Raw genomic sequence first — 14,104 nt, 5'->3', positions numbered from 1 at the left:
AAATCAGATTGCTTCGCTTCGTTGTGCGCTATTTTTCCACCCCCCTTGGCTCCTATCGCGTTTTGCCAATACGGCCGGCAGACCTTACGTTTTCCTTCTTATCGCCGGTTCAACAGCCTTCGCTGTCTATATACGCCACAAAATCCCCCCTTTTCTCATATGACCTTTTTTCTTTTTCTCCTTTTCCTTGCAACGTAATGTAGATAGTTACTTAGGTGATACCCTCAGCAGTCTCTATGGGGGAGAGGGAAGGGACGTAGGCACGGTGAGCGAAGGGGGGGCGGGAGGAGGGGATAACAGCGGAGGGAATACTTCGCTATCGAGGTACGGAGGGGAATTCTTTGGTCGAAATAGCGAAAAGAAAAAAGAAAGTAGGCCCTGCTGGGCAGCGGTAAAGGAGTTGGGACGAGTGAGGGATCAGGAAACATGATACCACGGGATGGTTTTTATCAACTTTTTTTTTGGATAAGTGTTTGGTTTTTTGCTCGGCGATATCCGTAGACCTAGTTAGATGACGATGAATGATTTCAAAATTTCCCAAGTCTCACGAGTTTCAAAAGTATGCTTCATTTTTCGTGCGTTGTGTGTGTGGGCGCGTGTGGATGGGTGTTTTTATCTACTACTATCTACGTGATGATGACGATGACGATCGGATCGGATCAGATCAGATACCTACTTACGTTTCAAAGACGAAAGGGGAGAGTTGAAAAAAAGAGAGAGGGTCGCTGATCGATCCAGGCAGCTTCTCAGCGCGGTCGGATGCGGTTTCGAATCGAGGTCACGCCCACGCAGATAACGTGGGACATGGGGTGAGGTGGGTGGAGGTTCAGTAGAGGAGGGGGAAGGGGAACGTAGGACTGGGCCTGCCCGCCTGGAGGACGAGCCTCGGGGATGAGCAGGGCGAGAGGAGGGAGAGAGTGCTGCGCTGTCCAGAAGACCCGAGGAAGAAGCGTTCACGCCCGCAAGCACACACACACACACACACACACACGTCAACTTACCTGCCTGCCTGCCTGCCGCGCTATACTTGATACCTGACCGCACGCCAGGTTATTATAACCCATCCATGTCCGGGTTTCTCAGCGCGTTTGGGGGCCGCCCATCCCCCCCCGTCCACCCGTCCACCCGTCCAACCCCATCGCCATCCCATCGATCCATCGTCCCAGCGTGCGTGTGCGTGTGCGTGCCTCTCTCTCCGCAGACGAGCTAGGCCGCTTACACAGCATTACGGAGCTGGCTGGCTGCCTGCCCACGCTACGCCCACCCACGCCTCGATAGGCACACACACAGGCGGGTGGGAGGGGGGAGTACGCGCCTCTGGCGCTGCCTCTGCCTTGGTGACCCAGACCTGCTCTCTCTCTCTCTCTCGCGGGGTCTACAGCCACTCCCCCCCTGCGCTCGCGCCCACCTCCTTGTTCCTCGTCGTCCCTCCTCCGCCACTGGTCGACGACGACGACGACGACGGTGACGAGCCACCCGAGGGCTACGGGCGCTGGGGTGGGTGTGGAGGGGTGGACAGCCCGCACGCTGGCCAAGGTAAACGGCGTGCCGGTATAAACGCTGGAGCGGAACGGTGTCCCCCCCCTCCCCTCCCCAAGGGAGAGAGGGAGGGAGCCAGAGAGAGCGAAACGCATGAATGATGACCTACATGTACCACACATACCCCGGCTCGGTCAGCAGATCCGCGTCGCTATCCTCTCTCTCTCTTTCTCTCGCACCCTGCTCCTGCTCCCCACCATCGCCCACATACCGACCTACCAGGTACCGGCCTAGCATGTGCCCACGTACGCATGTACACTATGTGTCCCCCGTTCCTCGCCTCCCTCGCGCCCGGTAACCCAGGGGGGGGGGGGGGGGAGGAAGAGTTTCTACGCAGAGCGCGGCCCGAAGCGACTCGCTGCTAGAAGCCGCCGGAAGAGACGGCGCGGAGCAGGAAATAGGCCCTCGGCTGAGTTTTGCTGGCCCCGTCGCTGGTAGTCATCTAGGCTTATCTTAGGGACAAGAAAGAAGAAGAGGGGGGGGGGGGGGGGCAGCGGAAGCGGAAGCGGATGAGGAAGGAGGAAAGGACGGGTCCTCGGGGTCTCCCTCGCTGCGCAGTTTAGCCTATCCGGGTGCGCTGGCGGAGGCGGCTTACCGAGCTCGTGGTATAGATATAACGCGGTGTGATATGGCTACTGGGTAGGGAGGTGTGTATAACCCCGTGTGTGCCTGTGTATATGTATGTGTGGTATAGATAGGTGTGTGCGGGTGCGAGGGCGCGCACCCACGTAACGCATGTAGTATGTTGCGCCGGCGTCAAGGCCCCGGATCTTCGTTCCCCCTCGTCATCGCAGGCGTCTGTGTACATCTCTCCCCCTCTCACGTAAGTTGGGCGAACGTCGGCTGGGGCTGGTGTTTTCCCTCCGGCGCTGCTGCTACGACTGACGCTCAGAAGACCCCCTCTTCGCTCCGCTTCACCCCCCCCCCCCCCCTGGATCGATGGATCGGTGGATCGATGGCTGGGTGAACCGGGTCTCCTTGAGATCTGGGCCGGCGCAATTGTGAGATGGGAGCGAAGGGGGGGGGGGGGGGGTAGTGGGACAGGGAAAGGGGGGGGAGGTATACGAAGCAGAGACACTTGGAGGCTCGGACAAGGACGACACATTGTGCTATTGTCGCCACCACACTGGGGGGGGGGGGAAGTCGGTTGTCTTGTTTCGTCTTTGCTATTTACACCCTCTCCCCCTCCCAGTTCTTTCACTCTAAATCTACATACATATGTGGGTGCCTATATCGCTCGGCATCCCTGCTCCCTTTCCCTCTTCCTCCGAGCATACCCAGCAGCCAGCTTCGGTGTACGTCCCCCTAGGGATCGCCGATCCGGTAAGCCAGGTCAAACTTGCCGGGCGCAAGGATTTGAGGATGGCCGTAAGGTAGGTATATCGGCGGCCATGAATATACGTACACTGGGACTCCTTTCCCTCCCCCTCCCCCCGGTATGTTTACGAACGTATGTGTATATGAAAAGGCACATATAAGCACACGATGTCTTCACGCCGTTTCTGCCTCGGCCGGACTTGGGCTAAAAGAGGCGTAGGGGAGGAAGGGGGGGGGCCAAAAAGCGCTGTAAGGCTAGGCTGGCACGGGCCTGGCCAGCGTTGCTAGCCGCGGCTCCGCGTCCCATTCCTGTAGAACTGGGTGGCCTTCCGCCCGGCCTAGCCAGTCGGTTCCGTCGGTTGGGGGCCGCTTGTTTCTATTCTGGGGGTGTTTACTTGCCTCCGCGGACGAGGCTGGTAGCCTCCCGCGGACGTGAAGAAGAAGTTCGGTAGATGATAACGTGTGCGTGCCAACCGGTGCAGTTGAGAAATGCGGAAGGTTCCCCAAAATGCTACGGGTAAGCCAGCCCAATATACCTGGAACGGGAAGGTCTCAGTCCTCACACCTCCCGCGGGAACAGGCACGGGGAGGGAGGCCCGGGCCCTTACCCAAGGCGCTGACTAGTAAGCCGGGTTAGAGATATACGATAGTCACCGGCTGAGTTCGCGAGGCGATTCGATCCCGAGCTTCCCATACGCCGGATCCCGCAAGCCGAAATCGTTGACCTCCAATTTGTCGTTATTGCCGGTAAACATACACTTCTATGTAACGGAGCAGATGCGGAGTTATCACGGGATCTCTTCTTGGCTTTCACCATCGCCCCTGATTCTTTCATGTTTCGGTATGCATCCACAGGAGCGACGTATCAACGAAACTATCCGGGAGCTACTAATGACCGATCTGGCACTAGAGGCAGCAGAGTATTGGACTACATCTTGAGGACTTAAGAGAGCGGGCGGGAAGAAACGGCGGCTAAGCTACCTCCAAGAATCCTTCCAGATCCTTGCGGTATCATGTTATCTCCTAGGCTGGCCTAGGTATAAAGGGGGCCATAAGCCAGATAATACCCGCACAGCAGCTATCATGTAAGTGGCCCAACCGAGGCATAGGTAATCTGATACTTGAAAGACACCTGTTTCGTGGTATTACGCTTCTCCTCCTTCCTCATCGCCGGCATTCTACATTCCGCCTACTCGTTTAACCTCTCCTCTGCTCACCGGCTCCTCCAACCATCCCCCACGTCACTTAAGCCGGACTTCACTGGCCGCTCCCTTCTCCCGAGGACAGCGTAGCGGTCTGCTAGCGCGGATCCTACCGCATACGCGTGCGACCGTGGCTTGCGTCCGGTAGCACGGTGACGAGGCGAGCGCCCGCCGCTGCGAGCTCGCCGTTGCCACGTGTAGGGTGGTAGCGTGAGGGGGCGAGCGAGAGCAGTTGGAGAGCGCCTGAAGCCGGTGTTGCATACCCCCCCGGCCCGGAAAACGGTAAGATTGCGCGAGGTCTTGGAGCGAGGTCAGATTTGGCGGCATATATTGAGTGAGATTCCGAGCACGCAACGTCTGCTGTGGTTGCTCCTCTGCTCACCGACCTCCCCTCCGTGTCCCGGCTCGATCGGGACATATACTTCTCGTGGGTACGAGGCCGTTTAGATGAAAGGTTGGGAGATCGGCGAAGAGCGTTGATAATTTCACCCAGAGTGTGTTTGGAGAGAATATATCGTCCCCTCCCTCATAACAATCTATGGGGCCCCTAAAGAACCCGCGTGTTGCTGGGGTACCATACGCATTCGAAAGGATATTCTGGTTGGGGCTAGCTTCTTGCTCGTAGGGCAGGTAAGTTAGTTCTCTTTGATGTGTCTCGCGATTTCGGATCTTGTCTAGCCAACCTCCCCCGATATAGACTCGTGTTAGCGTCAGAGAGGACGCCGATAGCCGTAGCAGGTGAATTTTCCTTTATCTTCCCTCGCCGGGGGGTTTTCACCATGGCGTCTGATCTACGCCTAATCCCGTGCCATTTCAAGAAAAACACGATGCTCTGCCCCGTATTTCCGAATGGCGATGGACTATTAGTCTAGCAGGTCCGAGTTCCACCAGCCTCGTTGCTTGTATCCATACGGCATGCTGTATCCTTTCTAGCGAGGTCCCATATAGTGGCCTCTTCAGTACTCCTTAACCAGGAGGGCCGCTGGACAGAACGATAAGTCACATCGCCTCCACGGGTTCTTTTTTTCCGTAGTCATGGTGAAATTAATGTCGTTTTTTGCTTGCTCACCCTCATCCTTTGCAGCCTAGGCCCTCGAGATTTACACATTGCGTTGTCAAATCCAAGAATACGCCTTTCGCTGCATGAGTGCCTCAATAACGCCTCTCCTCCTAACCCACTTGCGCTTTCGACTCCAGCTTACCGAGCTAGATACGTACGCAACAGCCACTTCCGAGATGTCGTGTTATATGCGCGAGGACTTCGGAAGGCTCCGTGAACCGGGGGCCCCCGATTACGACGGCGAGTCTCGGATAAGAAGAAATCCGAGGTCGTGGACGCGGTATGGCCCAACGACCGTGCCCCTGTTCGGCGCCCGGAATTTCCTTCTGATGTGCAAGATCGACTTCTCGCCGTGGTGGCTCGTCTTACGGTTGCCAAGAATGGCTCATACCTAAGACTTTCAGTGCGATGTCCAGCGGTACGAGAAGGACGAGTAATACACTTTAGCTTTACGCAACCTATATCGGGATTTGCATGGCAGCAGAGCCTCGCCGAAGACGGGCACCCAGGTATGGAGTGGCACATTTCACCATCGCGTATGTCGAAAAGTACTCGAGTCTCTGCCCCCCACCCCACTGGAATGTCACTCATACGTGCGATAGGATAAGCTGACTGCCGGGAATTGTCACGAACAACGCATCTCCCTAGTTACGTGGCGCGGAATTCGCCATGACAGTTGATAAACCCGTCGGTTGGATCGCTTAGACCGAGGGGCCGGGATGAATGAGAAGCCGGGGATACGAGCTCTCTGCTTGATTGTTGTCAGGCATATGTCCGGGACGATCGAAGCGACTGCCTGGCGCCATCGACACAAGGCTCGGTTAGTTGTAGCGCTCGGAAGACGTTGCGTTGGGCTCTCCCAGCCTATTTCGACTACCTATCTAGGTCTGTAACGGTCCAGCGCAATAAACTTCGGGGGTCATAGGCGTATGACTCAAGTCATATGTCTATCGCTCGCATATATTGGCGTGGTGATGTATCTTACCGCAAGAGAGGAGGAATATAGCTCAAGATACGGGTGAATATAGGGGGACGAGGAGGCTGAGATTGTCAAGTGGTGACGTGGTGAAGTTGAAAAATATGGAGGGTTTTGAGGATGACCATTTTGGGAAATGGCAGGGAGGGTTGCCAGCCAATCACGCGGCAGATATTTTAGAGTGCCCCATGTGGGTCTGATACTACGTTAGGTAGGTACCTGTTATGATAACTGCCCAGTGCCTTAATAAGGCATGCACATGATGGGTAGGTACCTATGTACCTACCTAGATAATGCACCCCCCAACGTAGAGCCCCTTGGGTGCCTCTATTAGCGGTTGCGAGGTACCTACCTCCACCTGTATGTAGGTACCTAAGGTACCTTAGGTGCCTACATGTAGTGGGTAGGTACCTAACCTATCTAGGCCGCCAACCTGGAAGAAAAGAAAGCGAAAATAAACCTCTACCTACCTAACCTAGCCCGCTAAATAAAAGGGCTATGCCGTTGGTTGGTGGTGAGGTGGACGATGCCGTTCCGAATGATGGGACGGTGACTTCGGCTCACCCAAACGTTGTCGTATCGCCTATTCCGACCCTTCCAGGTGAACAGCCAAAACTCTCTCCAACTCGGCAATTTACCTACCTATTCATAGATCTTCCCTACCGCCTCGTGCAACATGTGGCGCGTTGGTGGCACGACGGGACGATATTAATGTTTACGTCGGCAGCCTATACATAGAGGCGCCCACGTAGTTGGGCCGCAAGAAAAGTCCGGTGCCGGTGTTGGCAGTATTGGGGTATTCCTGGTCTTCTAAATTGAGGTGGGTTGTCGTTTGCGACGACGGGCAGTTTACCTGCTTATTGCCTACCCGGGATCTCTTCGTGTTCCTCACCCCTAAGCCTGCATGCTGCGGCAAATTGACGTAGAGTCTCGGTTGGTTGGGGCTTCTATCCTCCCCTCCGGCTCTCCCTGAGCCGAGCCCCCGTGCCGCGTCTACTCGCTCGCTTTCCTGCTGCTCGGGGTTGTAGGCGGATGCAGGCAGCGGTACGAGCACGTCCACGGCGTAGGTATAGCTTCGCGCCTCGAGTGGTCACACTCCGGCGCCTGGCGAAGCAGGTAGGCGACATAGGCGAATGTGTCGAGGCCGACGCCCGGCGCTACGAGGCACCTCTTCCTATTTTCTTTTTTTCTCGACTTTTTTTTTTCCCGTGCGGTTCCACGATCTGGCCGAGCTGCGATGTAGGTTAGATGATGCCTACTGGACGTCCCACCGAGCTCGCCCGAGATGCTTTATATTATGGCCAACACCTGCCTAACCCTGCGGGCAGCTGAATTACTGCGAGGCATTGCTTAGGTCTGTCTTGGCGCCCGAAGTTGCTCATCACTTTTATGCAACGCTACCATATCATTGCGTCCGTCCCACGTCTTATGGCTGCTCCGTGCGATACTACAACAGACGGCTGCACAGAGCTTGGTGAGTTCCAATGAGCTATTACTAGTATTTATCCCCCTTCGTAATGCATCTTAGGAATTGCCTCAAGTGGGCTCACCGCGGACGGGCTTAAGCTGGCTTGGGTAAGTAAGTGACTCATTCTCGTCACATCTAATGCAGGCACCAAGCCTCAGAATATCGTAGTACGACCCGCCGGCTCGACACCTCGTGGGTGGGATTTCCACTTTCCTACCGGACCTCGAAGAAAAACCCCCTAGGTCGGTCTGCCATATCGGCATATCGGAGCTTAACCGCTCGCTCTTGAGGCTGTTCCTATTTTTATCACGGCATATATAGGTACCTACGTGGTACGCACGCGCTACCTACGGTTCCTATGCACGCACGGGATGCCAATAGTGCATTTCATAGTCCCTTACAGGTCAGGCATTAAGGTAATCGCCTTGTAGCAGAAATTATACCCAGGTATGTATGCCTATGCCCTACGTAACCGGCTGCGTAGGTATGTTGCAGTATCTATGAGGCCCCCTCCGAAAGGCCGCGATACCCCGGACGGACATCGTCTAATATGACCCTGCATTAGAAGAAGAATTGTCAAGCTGCTGCGCCGATTCCTTCTGGCAGCTGGGTCCGCTAGTAAGCACGATAGTTTGCCTGCTTGGCGGAGAGTAGGTTAGGTAGTTAGTTACCTATGTAGTAGTACCTACTTAACAGTGGACGTGCGTGGCTGCGAGACCCGAATCCCCTTTCGAAGCTTGCGGGAACCGTAGCATTGCCATCGTGCTTGGTGAGCAGGTATACAACAAGTCTCTATTATCATCGTCGTAATCATACTACATGTAGGCAGATTTGTTCGATCAGACACTTGGACGGGGAAAGTACCTACCAACCGCCAACTGAAACTGGGCCGACACACGCCCCCGGGCGGCACTCGACGCTAGAAGACGGTCAGCTCCGACGAGGGCGCGATGCGGTTCTCCTCAGGTGGATAGGAGTAGGATCGCTGTTTCTACCATACATGTTCTTCGCATACTAAAGGGTTGTCATGGATACCCTAATCGCTATACGTTATGTTATAGGTAGCTATTACAGAGGCTGCCTTAATACTACCTATGTAGAGTTAACCACCCTAGCCGCGATGAGGGTTGCGGTTCCGGGGGTTATCCTAGGGCTCCCTGTGCGAATGGCACCATCCCTTCGCTTTGCTTTCTTCTATATGTGGGTACGAGAACTCTTCTAGAGATGTTTTATACCTACATTTAATGATACCTGTTATTCTGCTCGTCTATGCGGGCTGCTCGTGTACCTACATAGATCCGGCTTCCCTACCTACCTTATGCAGTGTAGTGTTTCCTGTCTCAGCAGAGTGCCCGCAGCCAATTGATTGTTCATGTAGACGGCCGCACCATTACGCAAAACGACGGGGTTTTCCCTTCACAGCATGATCGCCACCTCCGTCCTTGCCGGAGGCTATTGGCTAGGTAGCCGTCTCTCTCTTGTCTTGTCTTGTCTGTCTGTCTTGTCTGTTTGTCTGTCTGTCTGCCCCTCGTCTCCTTCGCGGGATGGGTCTGCGGCTAGGGGAGAGGGGGGAAAAAAGAAAGAGAGCTGAAAATTTTGGTCAAGCTGGAGGTGAAGCTTCGTCCGATTAGCGGTGCATAGAGTATACACACGTCCTATTCGCCTTTGCCTCTCTTTTCTTCCTCTTCTCTTATTTTTCTGTTCTATCTTGCCTTTCGTATATAGGTATGTACTACCTGTTAGCCTATGCTAACCTGATCATTCACCCGAACTAGAAGCTAGGTACCTCTACCAACCTCCGAGGTACTGCAGGTACCTCACCCTAGCAGTAGACTTCAAGCATCAGATGCCTTTATACTACTAATACCGATGTACACAAAGGTACTATGGACGTTATGACATTGGCCATCCCACCTCCACATCCCCATCCACATCCAAGGCAGCCACTCCCACCTGCCTATCTATCCACCAATCTGTGCTGCCCTCCAGCGCAGGCGTGACCTGCCACAACGCAGCGCTTCTCTCCATACCTCGTCGTACCTCAGGGCTCCATCTGAGCTTTTACCTACCTACATCTTCCTAAACCTCTCCACCACCTCCACCACGCACACACACACACACACACTACCACCGCTTAGACCACGACAGCGCCTGCTATTATTGGCTCTATCTCTTCCCATCCACTCGTCTCCTAGAGCAACGACGTATGATATCTTTTCCTCTGTCCAATTCCGTACGTCGTACTCTTTTAACTATCGTAGAATTCGAAGCTGAGCTGACCATAACTCTTCGTTTCCCGCCTCCCGCAGTCTGTGTCTGATGGTTGCAAACGATTTCCGTCGCCCTCCCTCTTGTCGACGACTGTAGTTATGATAATGTGCAATGATATACGACCCTGAAGGCGCACACACGAACGCACGCACGCCGAAAACAAAAACGGCGCCGTCGTCGATTTGAGAGAAGCGTTCTTTTCATGCTGGCGTAGCTGCTGCCGGCACTCTCCTCGTCTTTGGAGACCTCTGGCTGCGCGGGAGAATCCTCCGCCCACCGCATCTTCTTGCCGAGTCCGCATCCCTCTCCCGTAGCCGCAGCCAGCTAGAAACGGCTGCCGAGAGCAAACGCTTGTTGTGGTTTCTTGGGCATCTCGGAGCGTATCAGAGACTTTTGCTATGAGTGGAGACGAACCCATTTCCAGGCAAGACACATTTTCAGTCTCCCTTCCCACATGTCTCGGTGCTGACAGCCGGCTTGCAGCTTTGGTGATCCAAACGCTCAACCTCCCACCCCTAAACAAACCCCAACCTCTGCTGGCTTTCCGAGCTCTGTCTTCGAAACTCCCAAAAACAACCACCACCATCGGGCCTCGTTCGACGAGTCCTCGGGCTGGACACCGCGCTTTGCCGAAGAATACTCCGTTTTCAACTCCACTCCCGGCAACTTGACCGGCTCCCACCCTCCTTTTGTCGACTTCTCCGTCCCCACGCCCTACCAGTCTTCCCACCACAAGAGGCCCCTGTCTGCCGAGGAGATCGCCGCTGATATTGCATCCCATGTTACCCACTACTTGCCCAACCCAAACCTGCCTCTGCCCGCCGTCGAGCCGTCTCGGCGACTTCTCTCCTCTCCGGCGCCCCTAGTGACGGATCACAGCCCAACCGAGACCAGCTTTCAGACTGCCTTACAGCAGCTGTCTTCCAAGAAGGGCTACCGGGATACACCGCAAGAAGCCAAGACCCAGACGGCCACGCCACCGCCGTCGGCTCACAAGGGTAAGCGGCGGCTTGCTCCGAAGCTCCAGACAGGCATCATGCAAAATGAGGGTTTCGATCCAGAGTTAGTACCTGGCACGCCGCAACAGCAGCACATGTCTGGCTTCATATCAGCTCCCGACCTTTTTGGATATCCTATGTCGGCGCCAGCCACGGCCCCGGCCTTCGGGGATGCACGCATATTTTGGGATAGCGATATGACCCCGATGGATATCGACTTCTCCACTGCTAGCGGAAGTGCATTCCCGCCACCGAGCCACCGACCCATGGGCTCCCTGGATTGGGGCAAGTCCAACGAGGTATTCCAGGACACCGGCGTTGTTCCATCGCAGACTCAGGAAACTGGTCACCCGCCGGCAAAGAAGGAACGGGCGCTTGCGCCGAAGCCTGTGTCATCGCCCCTCGACACGAGCGCGGCGGACTCGTCCATGTTCAGTTCATCTTTCCCTGCCTCAGCTGACGATTCTTTTGTTATGATGAGCCATAGTGGCGGCGTAGATCCTGGCCTTCTCTTTACTCGGCCACCTTCTGCCGATATGGAACCGGCGCCCTTTGACCCCATGCCGCAGCCTACCCTGATGCAGCCTTTGACGCCACTGGAAACTGCGCCGGTACCCGCCAAACAGCCAAAACGCGGTCCTGTGCGTCGTACGGCAGGCAGCAAAGGAGCGACAACCGGCAAGAAGGCGAATCGTGCTTCGGCAAGCTCGCCAGTCAAGCCTATCGACCGTCCCGGGCTGTCGCGGAGTGTTAGTGAGAAAGGAACCCGAAAGCCCGCTGGCAAAATGCCTAGTTTGCCGAGCCTTGCGCCGGCCGCGCGACCTATACCACAGAGTACCCGGAGGTCGGTATCTCAGGGGCCCAGAACAGGCGGGAGAATATCACCGCTCAAGAACTACCACCATCGGCTGCCTAGCCTGAGCTCTATTCCCGAGGCGCCGGCTCCTCGAACTCAAACCTCTGTCAAGTTCACAATCGACTCGAAAGGTCGGGCGCGGGCAGAAACGACGACCATAGTTGTAAACGATGAGGAGCCGACGTCTGCCATCGCGCGGCGCCGGAGGGAGGAGCAACGTGGCCAGGAGCAGCGTTGGACATCCTCCGGAGAGGACGAATCTTCCACGGACGACGAGCCTATCATCATCCCGAGCAGAAACACGTCGTTTGCAGCTCCTGATCTGCGAATGCCGTCCTCCCAGGCTTTCCACACGTCGCAGACAAGCATCGCCGACCAAAGCACGAGTAGCTTAGGCATCTATTTCACGGACCACGATCCGGCGGACAACGATGCCGAAAGCGAGGCGGAGACGGTGATGAATGTGGCTGACGGTGGCGACCGTGGTGACGCGGCAAGCGAACTGCGCAAGGTTATCGAGAGCCGCCAAAAGAGAGGTTTGAATACGGGCGAGCACTTCGGATCACGACCGGCCTATAGCGCCAGCTCGACCGTCTCTCCGGTTTCTCTGAGGACCAGCGAACTCCACACTCCGTCGGCTGACCGGAGCTACCAGATCCGATGCATCTGCAATACTGCCAGTAGCCATATCAACGGCAACGGCTACATGGTTCAGTGGTATGTCCCACCCCCTCTCCCCATTCCCCCTTGCCGACGTATACGCATATCGTAGGGCCTGTCGAGTACAGCGGCTGATGCGGTGGCAGCGAATCGTGCGAAATGTGGCTTCACGGCAAGTGCACCAACATCACGCGCCAGACGCACCCGCGTGTATACGTGTGCGCGTTCTGCGCGAATACGCCCAACGCCCACGGCATGCGAGGGCGCGAGATACGTAGGACCACGGGAGGGTCGAACCCTCGACTGCCCATCACGTCCCCGTTAGCGCATAGGTCGTTCAAATCATTTAGGTAATGATGTGCGCGGCAGGCATCTCGGGGGGCGGGCGCGCGTCGGGGTACGATCCGCTGTGGGATGGATCGGACGAGGGACGGCTTAATACATGGGGGCTTCTGTGGATGGCGGCGTTCGCTTGAAGATAGACGGAAATAGACCGCTTGGGTACAAATACAAGCTAGGAGCAGTTGCATACTACACGATACCCTACCCTAATCCGGGCTTCCGCGGAAGACGAAGGAATGGCAATGAGGAAGGTTGGCTTCTGAAGACGAAGACGGAGTAGAGAAGCGGACTTGAGTCTAGCTCTACGACGGTATGCGTGGGTCTACAACTATAGCCGCCACCGACTCTCGTCGCGGCTACGTACTTTTGCGGCATTGGGACGAGTTGCGCCGGACACGGAAGAAGCGGAAAGCCGACCGGGGCCATCGGGGCGAAGGTGTCTACGGTGACGGGGGTATGACGGCGGCGACCGGGATATGCGTCTAAGGGGTGAAGGTGCCTAATGTACCTAACTACAGGTATGTAGGTACCTACAGGTACCTTAATGTGTATATGGGCATGTACTCGGGCAAAACGATCTCGGGCTACTGTAGGTTAGTACCTTCGGTATCTAATCTACTTCCTACCTACCATACGGGAGGATGGGGTCTATCGACAGTATGTCTAGCACTATTACTACTCTTAGAAAGGATCACTATAGCTAAAAGTATTTCTATTGTAATACTAAAGCGAATTAAACTTAAGATACGATATAGATATAATACGAATGTTATATTAATTTAGTAGCTCCTTTTAAAAATAAAATAATTATCTAAAATTATATTAAGTTAGAATATATATTTAAATTAATATAATATCGAGAAGATAACAAATACATACTTTATTAAAATAACTATAACGTAATACTTATATTAAACTATAATAAAATCTATATCGTAACTTTTACTATAAGTACTTTATACTTAATGAAAGCGTTCGTTATTATTACTTTATTTAAAAATTACTTCTATACCGTAGTAATATTATAAATATACTATCCATAACCCCCCCCCCCCCCCCCCCTCCCGCTATAGTATCTAAATATAAGTAGGTACTTAGGTACTTGAGATACCCACATGATAGAGCTATGACCTGAACCCACGTTATGTACCTAAGTACATAAAGGTAGGTGGGGTGATACCGGGGTACCTCTGGTCGGCAAGTGTCGGCAAACTCGGGCTAATTCGAGCCTGGCAACATGCGTACAGAGGAATTTAATAGGGAGGCGGCGCCGTGTCCAGGACTTCTACATAGAGGCGCCTGGATATCAAAGATTGGGATGATGAGATCGGTTGGTTGCGATGGACCTGGGAAGGGGATGAGGGGTACGTATCCCAGACTCGGCCGATCTCGGCAACGTGGGGAAGGGGAACAGA

At 54.7% G+C, this 14,104-nt stretch overlaps 2 protein-coding genes across 2 annotated transcripts; one reads left to right on the top strand and one right to left on the bottom strand.

Moving 5' to 3' along the window:
• Positions 1 to 865: 865 nt before the first annotated feature.
• GGS23DRAFT_560560 (uncharacterized protein) lies at positions 866 to 1,770 on the bottom strand. The gene has a single exon (XM_051515896.1). The coding sequence runs from the start codon at positions 1,659 to 1,661 to the stop codon at positions 1,080 to 1,082; it is 582 nt and encodes a 193-aa protein (XP_051373227.1). The 5' UTR covers positions 1,662 to 1,770; the 3' UTR covers positions 866 to 1,079.
• A 7,768-nt stretch (positions 1,771 to 9,538) lies between these two features.
• Positions 9,539 to 12,971, top strand: GGS23DRAFT_450369 (uncharacterized protein). The gene is made up of 3 exons (XM_051514014.1): positions 9,539 to 10,257; positions 10,317 to 12,404; positions 12,494 to 12,971. Exons 1-3 carry the CDS (start codon positions 10,232 to 10,234, stop codon positions 12,699 to 12,701), a joined length of 2,322 nt encoding a protein of 773 aa, XP_051373226.1. The 5' UTR covers positions 9,539 to 10,231; the 3' UTR covers positions 12,702 to 12,971.
• The last annotated feature ends 1,133 nt before the right edge of the window (positions 12,972 to 14,104 follow it).

This window comes from Durotheca rogersii (assembly GCF_024521655.1).
Source record: "Durotheca rogersii strain YMJ 92031201 chromosome Unknown GGS23scaffold_6, whole genome shotgun sequence".
Taxonomy (NCBI): domain Eukaryota; kingdom Fungi; phylum Ascomycota; class Sordariomycetes; order Xylariales; family Xylariaceae; genus Durotheca; species Durotheca rogersii.
Note: the sequence above shows the minus strand (reverse complement) of the source record. Positions and strands in the feature narration are given on the sequence as shown.